General features: G+C 44.0%; 2 protein-coding genes across 4 annotated transcripts; both read left to right on the top strand.

Moving 5' to 3' along the window:
- The first annotated feature begins 259 nt into the window (after positions 1–259).
- On the top strand, positions 260–6,445 carry LOC136553732 (ribosyldihydronicotinamide dehydrogenase [quinone]-like). Its single transcript, XM_066545477.1, has 6 exons — positions 260–373; positions 1,455–1,619; positions 2,500–2,630; positions 3,587–3,700; positions 5,042–5,134; positions 6,012–6,445. The coding sequence occupies exons 1-6, from the start codon at positions 367–369 to the stop codon at positions 6,183–6,185; spliced, it is 684 nt and encodes a 227-aa protein (XP_066401574.1). The 5' UTR covers positions 260–366; the 3' UTR covers positions 6,186–6,445.
- A 4,336-nt stretch (positions 6,446–10,781) lies between these two features.
- On the top strand, positions 10,782–19,465 carry LOC136562254 (ribosyldihydronicotinamide dehydrogenase [quinone]-like). Of its 3 annotated transcripts, none has more exons than XM_066558977.1 (7): positions 10,782–10,913; positions 11,247–11,306; positions 12,708–12,872; positions 13,753–13,883; positions 15,386–15,499; positions 15,882–15,983; positions 17,136–19,465. In XM_066558977.1, the coding sequence occupies exons 2-7, from the start codon at positions 11,300–11,302 to the stop codon at positions 17,307–17,309; spliced, it is 693 nt and encodes a 230-aa protein (XP_066415074.1). In that variant the 5' UTR covers positions 10,782–10,913; positions 11,247–11,299; the 3' UTR covers positions 17,310–19,465. The 3 variants fall into 3 exon arrangements, with proteins under 3 accessions (XP_066415074.1, XP_066415089.1, XP_066415082.1); XM_066558992.1 differs by having other exon boundaries at positions 10,784–10,913; positions 11,254–11,306; XM_066558985.1 differs by lacking the exon at positions 11,247–11,306 and having other exon boundaries at positions 10,784–10,913.
- The last annotated feature ends 1,380 nt before the right edge of the window (positions 19,466–20,845 follow it).

The raw sequence follows: 20,845 nt of genomic DNA, 5'->3' as shown, positions 1-20,845 counted from the left end.
TGGCTGCGGGCGGCGCCGATCCTGATCCCGCCCCGCACTGGCGCTGCCCTAGGGCCGGGCCGCCGGGAAGAGTTGGACTCGGTGATCTTTGTGGGTCCCTTGCAGCTCAGGATATTCAGTGATTTTATGAAGGGCCGCTCCCAGCCCCGCAGCAGGTGTGCTCCGGGCCCCGAGGAGCAGGTAAGGGCAGCCGGGCTGGCGCTGGGACCGTTCTGGAGCCACTTTCCAGAGGGCAGCACGGGACTGGGATTCACCCGGCGATTCACCTCGTACCTGGTCCTGATGTTTCTCACCAGCAAATCTCTCACTTGAGTTCTCAGGCAGTACCAAAATATTAAGAGTGAAGCTCCCCAGCGCTCCCCAGCAATGGCAGGTAAGAGCAAAGGCGGGTGAAAACGCTGCTCGCTCCAGGGTGGCCGCTGGGCGCCTCAGGGATGGTGCCCCAGCCGTGTTAAGTTGGGACACTGAGGTCTTACATTTCCAAACGACTGAAATTACCTGCAGTAAGCGATGCCTTGAAAAAGTCCAGTCTCTCTAAACACTCCGCCTAAGCACCCTCAGCTCTATCAAAAGGGAAGAAATCTGGCAGTTTTACAAAATCAAACTTAGCACTTTGGGGAGCTTGTCCATCTCCAGGCACTCCCTAGAGTTCCCTGTTTTCTGGGAGCTGGTAGGAACAGCAAAGAGGTAACTGCTCCTTATATTCCAGAATAACATATAGACAAGGGTTTAAAAAATTTGCACACAGGTTGAATTTATGATAGCATTTGACAAGTTTGAATTGCCATTTTTGCATAGCTCGTGTTTCATGGACACTGCGTACCCTCATGTAATTGCCCCTTATCATTTACGTTGAAAATGAGCTGTTGTTTCATCAAATATTCAGTACAGTTGCTACTAGTTTTCTGTGACACAATAAAATTGCCTGTCACTTGACAGGTGTTGCTCCAGGCTGAACCTGTACACCAGAGAAACTGACCTCAGGAGATGCCTGGATTTTTGCCTTGGCAGTCAGGAAACAGGAGCTGCATGTTTTGCAGACCCTGTCGTGTTCAATAATCCCTATAAATTTTTCTTTCTGGTTAAAAATAAACAACTGCTACAGCATAGAAAGTATTTCCTTGTTGACTCAATAGGAGGGAGAGTGTTTTGCTGATGTAGGGCAGTGTGATCTGCTATGGAACAACCTCTCTGTCCACTGAGTTCCACCTAGGAAAGCCCAGTGTAGCACAGAACTGCTGGGCTGGGCACATGCAGCAATCAGTGCCTCAGGAGTCACTCAGTGCTGCTGAGCAGGAGTCAAATGCTGCCACTGCCACTTCTGCTTTCACTGCTTCTGTGTCCTTGGGAAAAGACACTACAGAAAGAGCCAGGAATGAGCCTCAACTCTACAAACCATTCTGCACCTGCCTCCTAGATTCCAAATGGTCTCCTGGTTTTCTTTTTGCCTCCAGGGAAAAACGTCCTGATAGTCTATGCACATCAAGAGCCCAAGTCCTTCAATGGGTCTTTGCTGAAGATTGCTGTGGAAGAGCTGACCAAGCAGGGCTGCAGTGTCACCGTGTCAGATTTATATGCCATGCAGTTTGAGCCCAGAGCAACAAGGAATGACATTGTTGGTGAGCCCAGCCAAAATATTCCTCTCTCAAAAAAAAGTGACTTATAAGGCCCCTGTCAGGTATCAGAGGGCTGAAAACAGTCTCCTGAAATCCTCCCCATGCTGAACAGCCCCAGCTCTCAGTCTGTCTTGATAGGAGAAGTGCTCCAGCCCTCAGATCATCAAGAGATTAATGAGAAACTTATTTCATTAATAAGAAACGTATTCGTGACCACGCACCTGCATTTCTACAAGGCCACTCCTGAACATGACCTTTGTATCACAGTGAGACTACTGGGAGGAAGAAACACATTAGCACGTGTCCATAATCAGCCTCTAAAGTCCATTTCTCATGGAGAGGAAATGCCTTCAGATACCACTCTGGGACTTGCTAGAGTTGAGTTCACGAGGCTACAACTGCCCCTGTCTTCTGCTAGAGATGGATGATCTGCCTGTGGAATCAGTAGAGCTGGCCAACAGTGGCTGCCCATCCCTTGGTGAATTTCCCAATTTTAGAGGCTGGAAAGCAGCTCCATAGTGCTTACAAGTGCAGGATTGCCTCAGGAAGCCCTAAGACAGAGGCAGAACAATTAACAGCATTCTCTTAAATCTTCCACCTGCACGCCCAGAGTCCTGAGGCAAGCTTAGGTCCTCATATTGCACTTCCTGTGTTGCTAGAGGAAGGTGAAGCTTCAGAACTCTGAGACCCTACATTCCTCTCCTTTTTAAAATCAAGTGACCATCAGCTGGGATGGTGCTGAATATCCAACAAAGACAAGAACGTAGGAAAAATGGAAAGCAGTAACTCAGTTTAGAACTCTGAATGGCAACCTGCACTCAGCTCTTATCTGGCACTGATACTGCACAGGGGGCAAGGAATGACTGTTCATTTCTACCCACAGGTCACCTGCACAACTCAGAAGCTTTCAATTATGGTGTGGAAACCTGGGAAGCTTACAAGAGAGGAGGTTTGTCCAAAGACCTGGTTGAAGAGCAGAAGAAAGTGCAGCAAGCAGACCTGCTGATTTTCCAGGTCATTATTTTAAACACAATTCACTTGTGATGTTGACTTTAGGTAATGGTACAGTAAAAACTACAGATCAGTAGTACAATTACCTGGGTCATTATTAGAGCAAATCCAGTAATTGAATAGCAGAATGATGCAGGTTGAAACAACAGCAATGCCATGAGCTCCCCAACACTGGGTCAAACTTCCTGATGGATGCACAAAGACATATGTCACCATGGATGTCAGGCAGGCTGGCAGAAAGCAGAAGAAGGATTATTTCCTGGTCAAGGAGCTGGGAGCAGGCAGCGAAGTCAGGGAATTGGGCTTTCCCAAGTAGACTGTTCTCATTTGTTGCTGATTTGCAGAAACGCTACTGGGAATTGATAACAGAGCTTTACAGCCCAGCTCTACTCTCCACTATGCCAGCTCTGTTCCCAGTGTCCACAAATTGCAAAGAACTGTGAAGGGAAATAGTAGCCTTACATTTCTTTGTGTCCCTGTTGGCCTTAGACATGGCTTGGTGGCATAATGTCAGCAGGGTTTGAAAAGAAGTCTCTCCTCTGATCCCCTGGCCTTTGTCACCAGACTGTCAGATCAGAGCTGATCACCAGATGTCAATCCTACTAATAAGATTTTCGATTCTTTTGCAGTTCAGCCATAGGAGACATGATTCTGTACAATTCTAAGTCTGAATTAAATGGCACCCTCCTACTTCATCCTATTCCCACTTCATTCTGGATGGAAGCCCTCACATGCACCACAGTGTTGGGGTGCTGTAGATGCTCAGGTCTGACCCTGAGGTTACCACAAACAGAAAGCACTTCAGCTTCTTTTGCCAGGCATAGTTACTACCTCTACTGACAGAGAGCTGGAGAAGGTACATACAGGATCTGAGCAGGTTCAGAGGATTAGTCCTATCAACCAGGCCTAAATGTGGCCCAGACTCTCTGAGCTAACCAGGTAATTTTCTCTTTGCCTAGTTTCCCTTGTTTTGGTTCAACATGCCTGCAATCCTGAAGGGCTGGATGGACAGAGCCTTGGTCCAAGGCTTTGCTTACGATTTGTCAAAGGTTTATGATAGTGGTTTGCTCCAGGTATGTTTTTGGAATTGTCTTATTAAGGTCAAGGCTTGCACCATGTTCTATGGGGGCTTGTTCATTCTTTTCCATTGTAGTTGTTTAGAGCTCTGACTTTTCACTGCTCTGAAATAATGCTTTGGTAACATGTTGAGTTATTTTCTGGGTTGTTCACACTGTCAGGAAGGCAAGAAAATAAGGAGACTGAAGCATTTCCTAAAGATTTAAGCAATCTCCTAGAGATCTTTATTGGCCTGCTGTGTGGGGTTTATCATTTATTAGGAGTATCAGAGTGTACTGTGGTAGCATACAGCCTGAAAACAGTTTAAATCAATTCATTTCCAATAATTACTGTCTTCCCACCACTATAGGATTCCTCTTATCTGTAATGACTGACACTAGCTGTCCAAGTCCTGTTCTGGGATTAGATGTAAAGGTTGGAGTTGAGCTATAAAACTTAATCAGACATGTGAAATACTTGTAGTATGAGCCTCTGTCACAACTCTCTACTTTGAATCTTTTCCTCTCTGTAGCTTTTAATTTGGCAGGAGGCAAAATGCATGTCAAATCATACATTTTTTATTCCCCACTGCACTGGGAATATCCCTGGAAAATTCTGGCCCACTATCTCTGATTGATCTCATTTGGTAACAAATGCAGCATCAAAAAGCAATCAACATTAGTTTCACATATATTTCACTCATGTTAATCTCTGTTAGTTCTGATGTTCTTAACAATTTCAAACATTTCAGTTTCTTTAAGTTTCAGAAATGGCTGCCTTGCTAACAGAAATAGGCATAATCCCCAATGATCACAGCTTCGGATGGAGTACAGGCTCAGGACATTTGGTATACTGCACTGGAAAAATATTAGTTCGATTACAGAAGCTAAAACTGTGATGAGAGAAGCTGAGCACATGGCTAATACCATAATCACAGGAGCAGAAGAAACATGGTGATTAAGCAAGCCCAAGTTTGAAGGGGGACTTTAGCAAAAAATTTCTGCAGTCAGAGAGGACAGGAATAGAGATTTTCACAGTAACAGAGGGCTTTCCAGCTACAGTTTGCCAAATGTTGCATAAGGAAGAAAAAGGATCAGCCCTCTTTCATACAAGGGTGTCAGACACATAATTGGTTTTCTTTTTAACCCATCTCTGCCCAAAGCCCAGACACTCAGCCCATTGATGCAATTGTCTGACATTTTATGACAGAACTGCCAGTCCTTGAAACATCTGGGAGGGAAGTGGACACCCCCTTCTCTAGAAATTCATGCTGTCCAGGTTCCCCCAAATATCTTTGTAACTATATAGCCACTCTTCTTTAAACATGTCTAACTCAAGCACTACTTTCCTAATTCTAGGACAAATTATCCTTGTTTTCTTTCACTACGGGAGGAAGCAAAGAGAAGTATGCAATCAGGGGTGATATTCGCTATCTTCTATGGCCCATGCAGGTATAATATATGAATATTTGGTTACTGTTTGCTTTAATTTTACTATTCCAGCTATTTATAAACAATAGTTTTTATTGATTATTTTATACAAAACATAATAAGAAATAATTATGTTGCCTGTTCCAAGCATCTGCAGGTTATAAACTGGGCTCTAAAATCCTGAGATTACTTTAAAAGTCTACAGAGTTTTGAAGTTTTTTTGTCCCCCTTCCTCCAGCTTGCAATCTGGGGAAAGCTTCTGCTGTCAGCTTTTACAGTGTCTCTGGTGTTACGGGATTTCCTTTAGCCCTAGCATGCAGGATTTCTCTTCCCTGTGGTTACCCAATTTGTGAAGGATGCCGTGATCTCCTCCCCACTGCAGTTACCAGCGCCTCACCCCTGAGGAGCTGTCCAGCTGCACAGCTCACAAGTAAACATGACAAAAACATGAATGAAAACTCTGAATTCAGTAACACACAGAGAGAAAATGGCAAGCTGAACTTCCACAGGCTCTAGCCTTCATGCAGGATCATACAGCTAAGCCAGAGACAAAAGCTTAAAACCAAAATAAACCAACCAACCAAAAAAAAATATCCAAGAAACCAACATAGATGTAAAGCATACTGCAGTTCAAGAAGAATCTGATGAGGTTCAAACCAGACAATGAACTTTAGACTGTCCCTTATTCTTGCAAATTGAACAGCATACAGCATCCACAGAGAACAGTCTTATGTGTTTAACAGCAATTTACTTCACTTCTCCTGATAAATGCACAGGTTTAGAGAACCTGACTGATATTGGGTCAAAGAAACAGAACAGACTTGAATCTTCCATGTTCTTCAAATGAAAGTAAGAGGAAATATTTCCTGAGGCATTTCTTTCTTTGTTTTGCACGCAGCATGGAATCATGCACTTCTGTGGTGTCAAAGTCCTTGAACCTCACATCTGTTATGCTCCAGAGAATGTCTCTGAGGAGAAGAGGAAGGAGATGCTGGCTGCCTGGAGCCAGCGTCTGAAGACTCTTTGGAAGGAAGAGCCCATAGACTGCTCTCCTGAGTGGTATTTCAAGTAGTGTTCAGGTGCAAGACTACAGAGAGAAGCTTTTCTTTTTCTCCATTCTTTTTGATGCTCTATCTAAATACCTGAACACTAATCTCCTAATTCCAATATATTTTAAGAATCTTGAGTACTACATCTAGCAGTTTAACTGACAACGTGGCATTTATCTTCAGTGATTCCCAAGAGATTCCCTTCAGGGATGGGTGCAAAACTCTTTGTGTTGTTCTCCTTGCTCACATAAACGGTGTCATCCTGCTTCCCTGTGCTTGATAACACATGTGATATTTTATGGCAGATGAGACCATTGCTGCTTGTGAAACAGTATGTGGCCAAGTTTATTTTAACACTTTCTTTTCCTTTACCAGGGAATATCTTGCCCATACCCAACTTGTCATTTAAAAGCCACTTGTCATTGGTTGTGACAGCTCCACACTTGTGCCTTGGAGCAACAAAACCAGATCATGAATAGTATTGCAAAAGGATGTACAGTTGTAGAGTGTCTTAAACAGCTGGAAAGCCTTGTGGGCAGGCCAGGCTTATAGATATATTTACAAAGCAATGTTAAAGCCATAACAGATACCAGAAAAGTGGGAGGAAAAAAAAGCAGATTTTGAATATTGGTATATGCATAAATTGCCTTCCTTGGTAGAGTACAATTTCCATTTGTACAGTATTTGTAAAGCAGCTTCCTAAAATCAAAGGGACTTCTCCATTTTGATTACCCTTTGTAGAGACAAAATGGAATCCTGGTTTTTTCCTGCCCTCTCACACCAATCAGATGTTCCATTTTGCTCCCATATGAAGTGAAGGGCCACATCCAGCAGAGACATTTCCCAGAAAGCAGAGCTGCCCCAAGCTGTTGCAAATGTCTGCTGTGGGGCACGTGAGCCAAAGTTTTCAGGTTCCACAAGAGTACTGCTCTTGCAAGGCTTTGGAAGCCATCAACTGTGCAGTGACAGTGGGTGGTGAGCCAAGGGTTCTTGTCCTGATGTTCCTGCAGTGTGTGCTCTGCAGGGCATTGTGCTGGGCTGCATGTGTGTTCTGATGCATGCCTTTCCAAAACTCAGGAGACTTTTACCACATAGAAAACCAACAGAGATTTGTCTATGGTTAGTAAGGAGAGAGAAAAGAAGTGGCAGTATTACTGTCTTAGCAGCACTGGAAATGTTACAGCCACTTTGAAATAAAGAATAATTGTCCTTCTAAATCACATTATGCTAAAAGTCAAATGTCACCCCACCAAACCAACACTGATTTCATGAGAGTGAAACTAGAATTAGGTGAGTAACTTGTAGCTGCACTTCAGGCTGGGGAAAAGGGTGGAAAGGAACATACTTTTCCACATTTAGTCTGGGGATTTGTTTTATGTGGCTGGTGGTCCTGCTCTCCCACAGATGTCTAGGCAGTGGTCTGATCTTTTCCTATGACATTTTTTTCTGGAAATCATGATGGTATTTTTTTATTTGGTGTTCTGAAGTGGCAGGTCAAACGTGCTTGCAACCGCAGAACAATAGAGGAAAACAAACAGATACCCATTGGAACTATGTTACCAAGAAGCCTCATAGCCTAGAGAAACCAAGGTGCCTTCAATCCAGGTTTCAAAAAAACTGACATTTAAAGCCAGGTGTAATTCATTATGTGGTTTAATATTGTGTTCCTGAAGCAATATCACTGAGGTGAGCTGCCTGCTTGCAGAGGAATATACTTTGTAATAAACTATTCATCAAAACTTTGTGCTGAAGAGAGAAACAGCCAATAACTAATACCGTGCACAATGCAAGTTCTACTTTTCTTTTTTTTTAAGAAAAATCCTACTGTATTATTGGATATCTTAAAGCCTAAAGAGGCTATATTCTACAGAAAAGATGCAAAGAATTTAAGCTGATGCTACACTCAAGTCAGTGCTGGATAATTGCCTCATCATTCTAAGAGTATTAAAATGCTCAGTTTCATGCAGCTTAAATACACAGGAAGTCTGATATGTTTAGAAAACTCAGGAAGGAGACAAAAGACCAGCTTCTTCCCTAGGACTGTGGAGCCAAAATACCCCATAGCTTTCTCTGTATTACCCTTGATAAAATAAGAAATCATTTTGTTGACATCCAACAGAGAGAATAAACCAAGACCTAACCATCTTGTCCACATAACAGATTGCCAAAACTGCAAATACAGTTGTACCCCAGTGAGACATACAGAGCAAAGGTGGTTCTTCACAGGAATTCAATAAGAATCTGTTGTCATCTTATTGCAAAGTTCCATACCTTCTCAGTGATTTCTCATGGGCAGTTCCTCACAGCACTGACTCCTTCACAACGCAGCCAACAAACTCCTACGCTCTTTTGTAGCACTCGTCTTCTTATTGGACACAACTATGGCCTATTAAGGGCAGGCCTGTTCCTAATCTTTGGTGATTAGTACAGCTGCAACTCCTCAGGTGTGAGACTACCTTATGCATTATTTTCTTATATTTTATCCCTCCACAAGAATCCAAGAAAAATTAAATCCTCTCGATGTACTCTACACATACACCTTTATATTTCTGCTATCTGTTGCTAGGCCACAGCTCAGCATCTATGGGAAATGTCAGGTAGTGCTCTTTTGAACTTAACTGCAGTGAAAAGTTGTGGCTGCAGTCAGTCACCAAACACAGTGGTTCCAAAGGCCCTTGGAGTCTCCCATTCTGCATTCATACTCCTCAGGGGGATGCAACCCTTCTCCACAAGCATCCGCTCTGTTAGGTACTGCAGTTTCTCCCACCTCAGCCCTCTGAGGGTTTAGAGAAATACAATATGAGTTTTGGTGCACAGATGATGCAAAATTAACTAAGATCACAGCTTCTTTCTCTAAAATCAGCTCTACAGTGTAATATTCATGGCTTTTGGACAGCTGGGGGATCAATCAGACCAGATAATGCCTTACTTTTAGATTAAAAGGTACTTTACAGAAAGATTATAGACCTATATAGGGTATAGAGCCCAGAATTAATATTCCAGCATTGAGTCATTTCCAGAGCTGGAAACCTCCTGTGTGGAAAAATGCTTAATCTTGCTGGGCCCAGCAGAGTGTTAAGCCAGGGACAGACAGAGAATGACTATGCTCAGGTCCCTACAGAACTTGAAATTCATCAGAGAAACGGAGAGGGAAAAGTCTCTAAAGAGATACCTGACAGCAAACTACAAGCGGAGAGGAAGGAGACTTAATAATTAAACCTTTGTTGGCAAAGTTTACTACTACTGTACAGCCCTTAAAGTTAATACCAGGAAAACAGATACAAAGACACCTTCCCATTCTGGCACAAGCTTACTTTTTAGTTAAGATTAAGGAATGAGGTAAGCATTCCATGTAGCCTTGGTCTAGCACTGTGGAGATTTGCTGCTTTTTATTCATCAGTCCATACAATTTTTCCAATAGTGCAATGAAACCTGCAAATTTCACACACAGCAGTTTTCATCCTGCTGGCAAAAAAAATCAGGTATATGTCAAAGATGTGACCTTTAAGCACATGCAAATAGATGGCAATATCTCCCTGTCTTTGCCTAGTACATGCTGGCAAAACCACACTGAATGAGACATATGCCTTCCAAACCAAGCAATTCAAATAAATTCAGCTATCTCTCTTCCAGCCTTCAGCCCCATAAATAATGCAAAGCTCAAAATTAGAAAAACCAAACCAAAAGAAAGCTCAGCAGTTAAATGCTATCAAAAGTTTCCTATAATGTTTTGGGTTGTGGGAGAAGATTGAAACTGTACAATTGGCCCACCAGAGATATACCACATCTGAATTTGCATTTCCTTTATTCACCTGGTGACTGTCCCAGACTCTCTGGACTGCAGGTTCAATAATGCTCTCCTTGTGACACCTCACAGTGTGGATGGACACAAAATTGCTGCATTTAAACTACAGTGAGCTCAGTGTCACAATCAACATTTGGTCCTGAGTCTCCTCATTACAGTAAGTGTGATCAGCCCTTGCATCAGGAATTGTCAGAGCTTTAAACTCCTGTTCTCTCAATCCCAGCTGATCCAGAATGAGTGGAAAACAGGAATGTGCTGGTCCTGCATCAGTTCCACTCGTTCCACTGTCAACTTTGTTTCCCCAGGGAAAACGACTGCACTCAGCATTTTTATTTTTTCCCCCCCCCAAGGTCTCGAAATGAAGCTGTTTATTAAGTTTGTCCATCATAGGGCAGTTTTGATACTCATCAAGAGTATCAAAGAGAAAACTTCATCTTGGAAGTGATCACCAAGGCTGTCCTACCTCTGCAAACCCACAGCCACCCGCATCCTTCTGTGTCCCTCCTGTCTTTCCCATGAGACACCTTCCAGAAGGCTGGAAGGGAGGAGCCCCTGCTCCTGGCAGATGCACGTGTGGGCCAGCACAAGGCACAAAGCAGACAGTGCCATCCCTGGAAGAGCAGATAAGGGTAGATGGGTGGTTTAGGAATGCCCATACTGCATTGCTGGGAGAAATGAAGGACGAGCTCTGTACTTGGAGAAGAGGAGAGACCTAGAATAAAAAAAAAAGGATCCAGAGATGATGTAGGTGGCCCACGTTGTCACAGCGGCGGGGGCGCGCTCCCGGCCGAGCGCGGCCTCGAGCGGAGCCGGAGCCGCGGGCGGCGCCGATCCCGATCCCGCCCCGCGCTGGCGCTGCCCCAGGGCCCGGGAAGGGCGGGCAGCGGGGCCGCCGGGAAGGGCCGCTCTCAGCCCTCCACAGATGTGCTCCGGGTCTGGGCAGCAGGTAAGGGCAGCCCGGCTTGCGCTGGGCTTCGGAACGCCGGGGGCTGTTCCGAAGCCGTTTTCCAGAGGGCGGCACGGGACCGGGAGCGGCGCCATGCACCCGGCGCAGTCCCGGGCCGAGGCGGCCGTGCCGCGGGCACCAAGCGCCGGTCCGGCGGCCGGAGGAGAATTCCTGCTCCGGGGCCAGGGCCGGGAGCCGGGCGCTTCCCTCCCGCTCCGGCGGGCCACGCTCGGCCAGTGCCCGGCTGTGCTGAGTGCCCTGAGTTCTCGCTGAAACAGTGATTCTCCCCGCACCTGGTCCTGATGTTTCTCACCAGCAAATCTCTCACTTGAGTTCTCAGGCAGTACCAGAATATTAAGAGTGAAGCTCCCCAGCGCTCCCCAGCAATGGCAGGTAAGAGCAAACGCGGGTGAAAACGCTGCTCGCTCCAGGGTGGCCGCTGGGCACCTCAGGGATGAGGCCTCTGGGCCTTTGGGACACTGAGGTCTTACTTTTCCATACGACTGAAATTACCTGCAGTAAGTGATGCCTTGGAAAACTCCGGTCTTTTCAAACCTTGTGCCCAAGTGCCCCCAGCTCCACCGAAATGGAAACAAATCAGCATTTTTGCAGAATCAAACTTAGCACCTTTTGGAGCATATGATAACGTCCAGTCACTGAGCTCCATTTGTTGAGATCTGGCAGGAACAGCAAAGCTGTAACTGCTCCTGAAACTCCAAAGTACAGTATGGAGCAGGGATTTAAAGAGTTTATAGACACATTGAATTTATGATAGAATTTGACCTGCAAGTTTTAATAGTCTTTTATGCATAGCTCTTGTTTCATGGACACTATGTACCACATCCAGAAGCTGTGCTGCAGAGAAATTGAGTTCAGGAGATGCCTGAGTTTTTGTCTTGGCAGTCAGGAAACAGGGGCTGCATGTTTTGCAGACACTGTCATTTTCAATAGTCCCTGTAAATTTCCCTCTCTGGTTATCTATAAACAACAACTCCATACAACTCCATACTGTTTCCTTTGTTTCACTGATGAGTCATTGTTAAGAGAATTATTAAAATTGTAGGGCCTATGCTCAATAAAACTTTGAGAAGACCATGGAGCTCTTTGAGCAGAGCCTTGTTACATGCCTCCAAGATAATCCATCCCTATACACCTGCTTGGCCACTGAGCTTACCTTGAATCCACTTTGACAACAGTTTGAAATACACATGGCAATCTATTCTCTGAGAAAAAAAAACCCTGTTGCTCTCTACAGAAGTTACTGTGATTGTGCTGAAGTGGGACAGGAGCATCTTTAATGTCCACCCCAGTGTTGTAACTTGCACTGAAATGAAATATCAGGAGGGGAGCCATCACTGCGGTAGGAAGGTGTTCTGACCTCTAAGAAATTGTTTCCTTGACCCATTTGGGCAATCTACCTAGCACTGCTTTTTGGGTGGTAGTGGAATCAGACCAACAGAAATGTTGTCTCAAGAGAAGGGGTGGGGTTTTGCTGATGTAGGGCAGTGTGATCTGCTATGGAACAACCCCTCTGTCCACTGAGTTCCACCTAGGAAAGCCCAGTGTAGCACAGAACTGCTGGGCTGGGCACATGCAGCAATCAGTGCCTCAGGAGTCACTCAGTGCTGCTGAGCAGGAGTCAAATGCTGCCACTGCCACTTCTGCTTTCACTGCTTCTGTGTCCTTGGGAAAAGACACTACAGAAAGAGCCAGGAATGAGCCCCAACTCTACAAACTGTTCTGCACCTGCCTTCTAGATTCCAAATGGTCTCCTGGTTTTCTTTTTGCCTCCAGGGAAAAACGTCCTGATAGTCTATGCACATCAGGAGCCCAAGTCCTTCAATGGGTCTTTGCTGAAGCTTGCTGTGGAAGAGCTGACCAAGCAGGGCTGCAGTGTCACCGTGTCAGATTTATATGCCATGCAGTTTGAGCCCAGAGCAACAAGGAATGACATAGTTGGTGAGCCCAGCCAAAATATTCCTCTCTCAAAAAAAAGTGACTTGTAAGGCCCCTGTCAGGTATCAGAGGGCTGAAAACAGTCTCCTGAAATCCTCCCCATGCTGAACAGCCCCAGCTCTCAGTCTGTCTTGATAGGAGAAGTGCTCCAGCCCTCAGATCATCAAGAGATTAATGAGAAACTTATTTCATTAATAAGAAACGTATTCGTGACCACGCACCTGCATTTCTACAAGGCCACTCCTGAACATGACCTTTGTATCACAGTGAGACTACTGGGAGGAAGAAACACATTAGCATGTGTCCATAATCAGCCTCTAAAGTCCATTTCTCACGGAGAGGAAATGCCTTCAGATACCACTCTGGGACTTGCTAGAGTTGAGTTCACAAGGCTACAACTGCCCCTGTCTTCTGCTAGAGATGGATGATCTGCCTGTGGAATCAGTAGAGCTGGCCAACACTGGTTGCCCATCCCTTGGTGAATTTCCCAGTTTTAGAGGCTGGAAAGCAGCTCCATAGTGCTTACAAGTGCAGGATTGCCTCAGGAAGCCCTAAGACAGAGGCAGAACAATTAACAGCATTCTCTTAAATCTTCCACCTGCACGCCCAGAGTCCTGAGGCAAGCTTAGGTCCTCATATTGCACTTCCTGTGTTGCTAGAGGAAGGTGAAGCTTCAGAACTCTGAGACCCTACATTCCTCTCCTTTTTAAAATCAAGTGACCATCAGCTGGGATGGTGCTGAATATCCAACAAAGACAAGAACGTAGGAAAAATGGAAAGCAGTAACTCAGTTTAGAACTGTGAATGGCAACCTGCACTCAGCTCTTATCTGGCACCGATACTGCACAGGGGGCAAGGAATGACTGTTCATTTCTACCCACAGGTCACCTGCACAACTCAGAAGCTTTCAATTATGGTGTGGAAACCTGGGAAGCTTACAAGAGAGGAGGTTTGTCCAAAGACCTGGTTGAAGAGCAGAAGAAAGTGCAGCAAGCAGACCTGCTGATTTTCCAGGTCATTATTTTAAACACAATTCACTTGTGATGTTGACTTTAGGTAATGGTACAGTAAAAACTACAGATCAGTAGTACAATTACCTGGGTCATTATTAGAGCAAATCCAGTAATTGAATAGCAGAATGATGCAGGTTGAAACAACAGCAATGCCATGAGCTCCCCAACACTGGGTCAAATTTCCTGATGGATGCACAAAGACATATGTGACCATGGATGTCAGGCAGGCTGGCAGAAAGCAGAAGAAGGATTATTTCCTGGTCAAGGAGATGGGGGCAGGCAGTGAAGTCAGGGAATTGGGCTTTCCCAAGTAGACTGTTCTCATTTGTTGCTGATTTGCAGAAACGCTACTGGGAATTGATAACAGAGCTTTACAGCCCATCTCTATTCTCCATTATGCCAGCTCTGTTCCCAGTGTCTACAAATTGCAAAGAACTGTGAAGGGAAATAGTAGCCTTACATTTCTTTGTGTCCCTGTTGGCCTTAGACATCTCTTTATATATTCTTCTCTCCAAAGTTTGATTAAATTTAGGATGGTGCCATATCTCAATTAAGCATTTCACCATAAGTCATTGTCATTTTCAGACTATCACTTCCCAGATAAAAACCATAAGACATCCCCTGAAGGAAGTGGTTGCCTTCTACTTTCCATGTGTAAAATGCTATGAAGAGTTGAGTGTGTTCTGGTGCAGAAAATAAAAAAGAAATTTAAAAAGCCTGTTAAGGACATCATGAAGGAATTCAAAATTTGCTACAGACTAAACTCACCACTTGTAGTTACTGTGGTGGTTGCCCAGTTTCCATTTTGTTTTCACCATTAAGCCACATGTGGTTAGATGTTTATAGAATTTCTTCTCTGTGTGCAGTGTGGACAAAGCTTTAGGGGTAGTGATGCAGCCCAGTATAAGAAAGAGCCCATTAAGCATTCAAGATAATGCCATGGATATGATAGCGTTGGATGCAATCCCATGGGCTAACTGGAAAAACTAGAAATGAAAGGTCCATATCTTAAAGAAGTCTTTTTCTTTTCAGTATTGGATTTGGGGTTATGATGTCAGCAGGGTTTGAAAAGAAGTCTCTCCTCTGATCCCCTGGCCTTTGTCACCAGACTGTCAGATCAGAGCTGATCACCAGATGCCAATCCTACTAATAAGATTTTCGATTCTTTTGCAGTTCAGCCATAGGAGACATGATTCTGTACAATTCTAAGTCTGAATTAAATGGCACCCTCCTACTTCATCCTATTCCCACTTCATTCTGGATGGAAGCCCTCACATGCACCACAGTGTTGGGGTGCTGTAGATGCTCAGGTCTGACCCTGAGGTTACCACAAACAGAAAGCACTTCAGCTTCTTTTGCCAGGCATAGTTACTACCTCTACTGACAGAGAGCTGGAGAAGGTACATACAGGATCTGAGCAGGTTCAGAGGATTAGTCCTATCAACCAGGCCTAAATGTGGCCCAGACTCTCTGAGCTAACCAGGTAATCTTCTCTTTGCCTAGTTTCCCTTGTTTTGGTTCAACATGCCTGCAATCCTGAAGGGCTGGATGGACAGAGTCTTGGTCCAAGGCTTTGCTTACGATTTGTCAAAGGTTTATGATGGTGGTTTGCTCCAGGTATGTTTTTGGAATTGTCTTATTAAGGTCAAGGCTTGCACCATGTTCTATGGGGGCTTGTTCATTCTTTTCCATTGTAGTTGTTTAGAGCTCTGACTTTACACTATGTTGAAGTAATGTATCAGCCCTGCTTCACACAAGGGTGTCAGACACATAATTCCTTTTCCTTAACTGGTCTCTTCCCAAAGACACACAGTCCACTGTCTAATTGTATGGCATCAGTCTTGGCCTCAGAACTGCCCTTCATGTAAGGTCTGGGAAAGAAGAAGTCACCCTCTCCCCTAGATGTCCCTGCTGTCCAGGTTCACCTGAATATCTCTTGAACCGTTCAGGCGCTCTTCTTTAAGTATGTCTTAATTAACCACTAATTTCCTCATTCTAGGGCAAATTATCCCTCTTTTCTTTCACCACGGGAGGAGGCCAAGAGATGTATTCAAAAGAAGGTATCGGTGGTGATATTCGCTATGTCCTGTGGCCCATGCAGGTATAATATATGAACATTTGGTTGTTGTCTACATAATTTTTTATTATTACAGCTATTTTTAACAATCGTTTTATTGGGAGTTTTTTTATGAAATATAATAATTAATAATCAAGTTGTCAGTTCCAATGATCTGCAGGTTGTAGACTGTTACCTAAAATCCTGGGACTACTTTACAAGTCCACTGACTTTTAAAATTGTTTTGTCCCCCCTTCCTCCAGATTAGAATGTAGATAAAGCTTAACACTGCCAGCCTTTTCAGTTTCCCTGCTGTTACAGGATTTCCTTGAGCTCAGCCATGCAGGATTTTCTGTTCTCCATGGTTTCCCAATTCATGTAGGATGCAGGGTAGGAGGGGAGCCACACATTACCCTGGCAGTAACAGTCAACACATGGAAATTAGCATTCCTCTTTTAATTGCTACTCTTTTTTCAGAAGTTCCCAGAATGGTTTGGAAATACAGGTGGTAAGGCAAGTTTAGCCAGCTTCTTCTTGATACAATACAGGAGATGATCTAAAATTCCATGGTCTCCTCCCCGTGCAGTTACCAGCTGCCTGCTCCTGTGGAGCTGTCCAACTGCAGAGCTTGCAGGTCAACATGGCAAAAACATGAAACACAACTCTAAATTCAGAAACATACCGAGGGAAAATGGCAAGTTGAGCTGATTCCACAGGTACTAGCCTTTCTACAGGAACCTTTGGCTAAGCCAGAAGCAAAAAGTTAAAAAAACTCCATCTTAGATGTGGAACACTGCAGTTAGACACCCATCTGAGGAGTTTCAAACTGAACAATGAACTTTTGGCCTCCTGTGAACCTTGCAAAGTGAACAGTGAACAGCTGCCAAAGAGGACGGAATCCCCAATTCTGTGGGATTAACAGCAGTTAAAAATAAATTCCCCAGAGCAGAATAAATGAAGTTGCCCTTATCTCGCAGTATCTTGTATGCTATTCTGCTGTATGCCTTCAGTAGTGACTGCCTGTATAGGTAGTGAACTTCTGCAATTTAGTTTCCTTTTCCTGATAAATGCACAGGTTTAGAGAACCTGACTGATATTGGGTCAAAGAAACAGAACAGATTTGAATCTTCCATGTTCTTCAAATGAAAGTAAGAGGAAATATTTCCTGAGGCATTTCTTTCTTTGTTTTGCATGCAGCATGGAATCATGCACTTCTGTGGTGTCAAAGTCCTTGAACCTCACATCTGTTATGCTCCAGAGAATGTCTCTGAGGAGAAGAGGAAGGAGATGCTGGCTGCCTGGAGCCAGCGTCTGAAGACTCTTTGGAAGGAAGAGCCCATAGACTGCTCTCCTGAGTGGTATTTCAAGTAGTGTTCAGGTGCAAGACTACAGAGAGAAGCTTTTCTTTTTCTCCATTCTTTTTGATGCTCTATCTAAATACCTGAACACTAATCTCCTAATTCCAATATATTTTAAGAATCTTGAGTACTACATCTAGCAGTTTAACTGACAACGTGGCATTTATCTTCAGTGATTCCCAAGAGATTCCCTTCAGGGATGGGTGCAAAACTCTTTGTGTTGTTCTCCTTGCTCACATAAACGGTGTCATCCTGCTTCCCTGTGCTTGATAACACATGTGATATTTTATGGCAGATGGAGACCATTGCTGCTTGTGAAACAGTATGTGGCCAAGTTTATTTTAACACTTTTTGTACCAGTTGCCACTTTTTTTCCTTTGCCAGGGAATATGGTGTCCATACTCAACCTTTAAAAGCCCAAGACAGATTGTGATAGCGCTACACTTGTGCCTTGGAGCAACAAAACCATGAGTAGTGTTGCAAAAGGATGTACCGTTGCAAAGTGTCTTAAACAGCTGGAAAGCCTTGTGGGCAGGCCTAGGCTTCTCCAGATCCAATCTAGGCTTCTCCAAATCCTATCTATATAGCATTATTAAAGTTATGACAGATACTAGAAAAGGGAAAAATTAAATATCAATGTAATGATATGTGCATGAATTGCCTTCCTTTGTAGACTACAGCTCCCATTTGTAAAGTATGCATGTTCCCAAAGTAGAGAGAAGGAATCCTGTCTGTTGCCTGCCCCCTCACAGTAGTCAGTGTTGGGGTCTGGACGGTGTTTGCTTCCCCTCCAGCATCAGCATCGATGGGCATCCTTGGAGATCTCCAGCACCAGCAGTTAATTAGGCAGAGCACTAACCCAAAAACCTGCAGGTGCACTGTCTGTCTGTGGGTCAGAATCTATGGGGCAAATGAATTGTCTAGCTCTTAATACCCAGGATTTTTACCTGGAACTGTAGCAGGATTATTTTTGTGCTTTAGAGTTGTTAACCCTGTTTGTGCATATGGCAAAGGGGGGGGGGGGGGTTCTCACTCAGCTACCAAATTTATTTTTCTGACCAACTCACCAAACTGCTGCCTTTGCACTTTGATATTAAAAGAATGTGGCCTCTATAAGAGCTTGTCCCCTGAGTCACTGTCAAATGACACCTAGGCCTCTGTGCATCTGCCACACCTTCTTTGTGGCAGTCTTGTCACACCCCAGCCTTACAGTTCCTTGGGGACTAATTGGATAATAAACATGCTGAGGTTCTGGAGGTTCAGTGTAAGCTGATACACCAGACTGGGAAATGCCACACAGGGAAAGGGTCAGTGTTCCTGTTTGCTCCCATATGAAGTGAAGGACACATCCAGCAGAGACATTTTCCAGGAAGCAGAGCTGCCCCAAGATGTTGCAGATGTCTGCTGTGGGGCATGTGATCCAAAATCTTTAGGCTGCAGAAGCAGGAAATTTGCTTTGGCTGAACAGCTCTGTTATAGGAAAAGGAAAGTGAAAGGGAATAAGGAAGAAAGTGTTACACATCTAAGTTGTGGGGAAAGCAGATTCACACCTTAAAAACTTAAGGAGAACAACAAAGTTACCGAGACAAATCTGAGGACAAATTTTAAAATTGCATAGAAGAGAAATCATCCTTCTCACTGTGTTCAATTAGCAGACTATTCAGGAAAGAAGGAAATTGAGGTAAAAGCAGAAGTTCCAATGTCAAACCTACATTACTGCTTTAGATCAATTGCAGAGCTTAGTGGGGTTAACTATTAGATGAAGAATGCCAGACTGACCTGTATTTTGAGGATACTGTCCTTGACAGTATGTGGCAGACATATGCCAGCTCCCACACATATGATAACACTAAGTTTTAATAAGATGGCTGAGATTTTTAGTACAAAGTATGTAAATGGTTGAGATTAATGCAAGTTCAGTTACAATTAAAAGAAAACTAACAGGCTTATTAAATTCTCATTAATGCTAAAATTGAAGACTTCTGCTCAGATAAATTCATTATGGAGAAAAGCACTAAAAATGTACCAATCTTTTTGTCAGTTTCAAGATAATCTTTCCTTCTCCTCAATAAGAATTAAGACATTTCTCTGTAAATTCAGATTGCATTTCTGGATCAGTTTATTTTCCCTATTCATTTAATAAAGGAATGTCCTAACTGGCAAGACTGACCTCCAAGCATACATACAAGTAAATTACAGTTTCTTTCTTTGTGTAGTGCTTGTTGGCAAATCACCACAGAATGAGACTGACACATTTTTAACCAAGCAATTCGTATAAATTCAGCCATCTCTCTTCCTGCCTTTAGACCACACCTTTGGCCCCATACACAATGCAAAGCTAAACAGCAGAAGAACCAAACCAGACAAACCAGCCAACCAAAGAAAGGAAAAAAACCCCTCAGAGGTCAAGTGATATCAAAAGATTTCTGTAATGTTTAGGTTTGCAGAAGACCAAAACTGAACAATTGGCCCACCAGAGATTCCATATCTGTATTTGCATTTGCTTTATTTACCTGACAAATGTCCCAGACTCTCTGGACTGCAGGTTCAATAATGCTCTCCTTGTGACACCTCACAGTGTGGATGGACACAAAATTGCTGCATTTAAACTACAGTGAGCTCAGTGTCACAATCAACATTTGGTCCTGAGTCTCCTCTTTACAGTAAGTGTGATCAGCCCTTGCATCAGGAATTGTCAGCGCATTAAACTCCTGTTCTCTCAATCCCAGCTGATCCAGAATGAGTGGAAAACAGGAATGTGCTGGTCCTGCATCAGTTCCACTCGTTCCACTGTCAACTTTGTTTCCCCAGGGAAAACGACTGCACTCAGCATTTTTATTTTTTTTCCCCCCCCAAGGTCTCGAAATGAAGCTGTTTATTAAGTTTGTCCATCATAGGGCAGTTTTGATACTCATCAAGAGTATCAAAGAGAAAACTTCATCTTGGAAGTGATCACCAAGGCTGGCCTATCTCTGCAAACCCACAGCCACCCGCATCCTTCTGTGTCCCTCCTGTCTTTCCCATGAGACACCTTCCAGAAGGCTGGAAGGGAGGAGCCCCTGCTCCCGGCAGATGCACGTGTGGGCCAGCACAAGGCACAAAGCAGACAGTGCCATCCCTGGAAGAGCAGATAAGGGTAGATGGGTGGTTTAGGAACACTCATACTGCATTGCTAACCATCAAAGGAAGAAATTAAAAATATAATTGTGGGCTGCTACTGCCCTACCCTGTTGTTATGCCCCCGCTCTTCTGTCATTGCTACTTGAAAGCACCATAGGGAATGCAACAGTTCTCCAGAATGGGAAAGATCACAGTAAAGACATTAGACACTCACCATTACCATCCTTTTCACAGATGAATGGCAAAGCACTGGCCCTTATGTAAAGAACCTGTATTAACTACACACCTGACATCCAGAGGAGCCTGAACTACTTGGCTTATGGCAATTCTTTTGGTTATGTATTCCTGCAACTGTCCCAGAACTGTTATGTGTGATAGTAACTCTGTTGACAAACAAAAGCCTACTTTCGGGCCTTCCTGAACAAAAAA

The sequence above is a fragment of the Molothrus aeneus genome, chromosome 1 (assembly GCF_037042795.1).
Source record: "Molothrus aeneus isolate 106 chromosome 1, BPBGC_Maene_1.0, whole genome shotgun sequence".
Taxonomy (NCBI): Eukaryota; Metazoa; Chordata; class Aves; order Passeriformes; family Icteridae; genus Molothrus; species Molothrus aeneus.
This window is presented reverse-complemented; position numbering and strand designations above follow the sequence as displayed.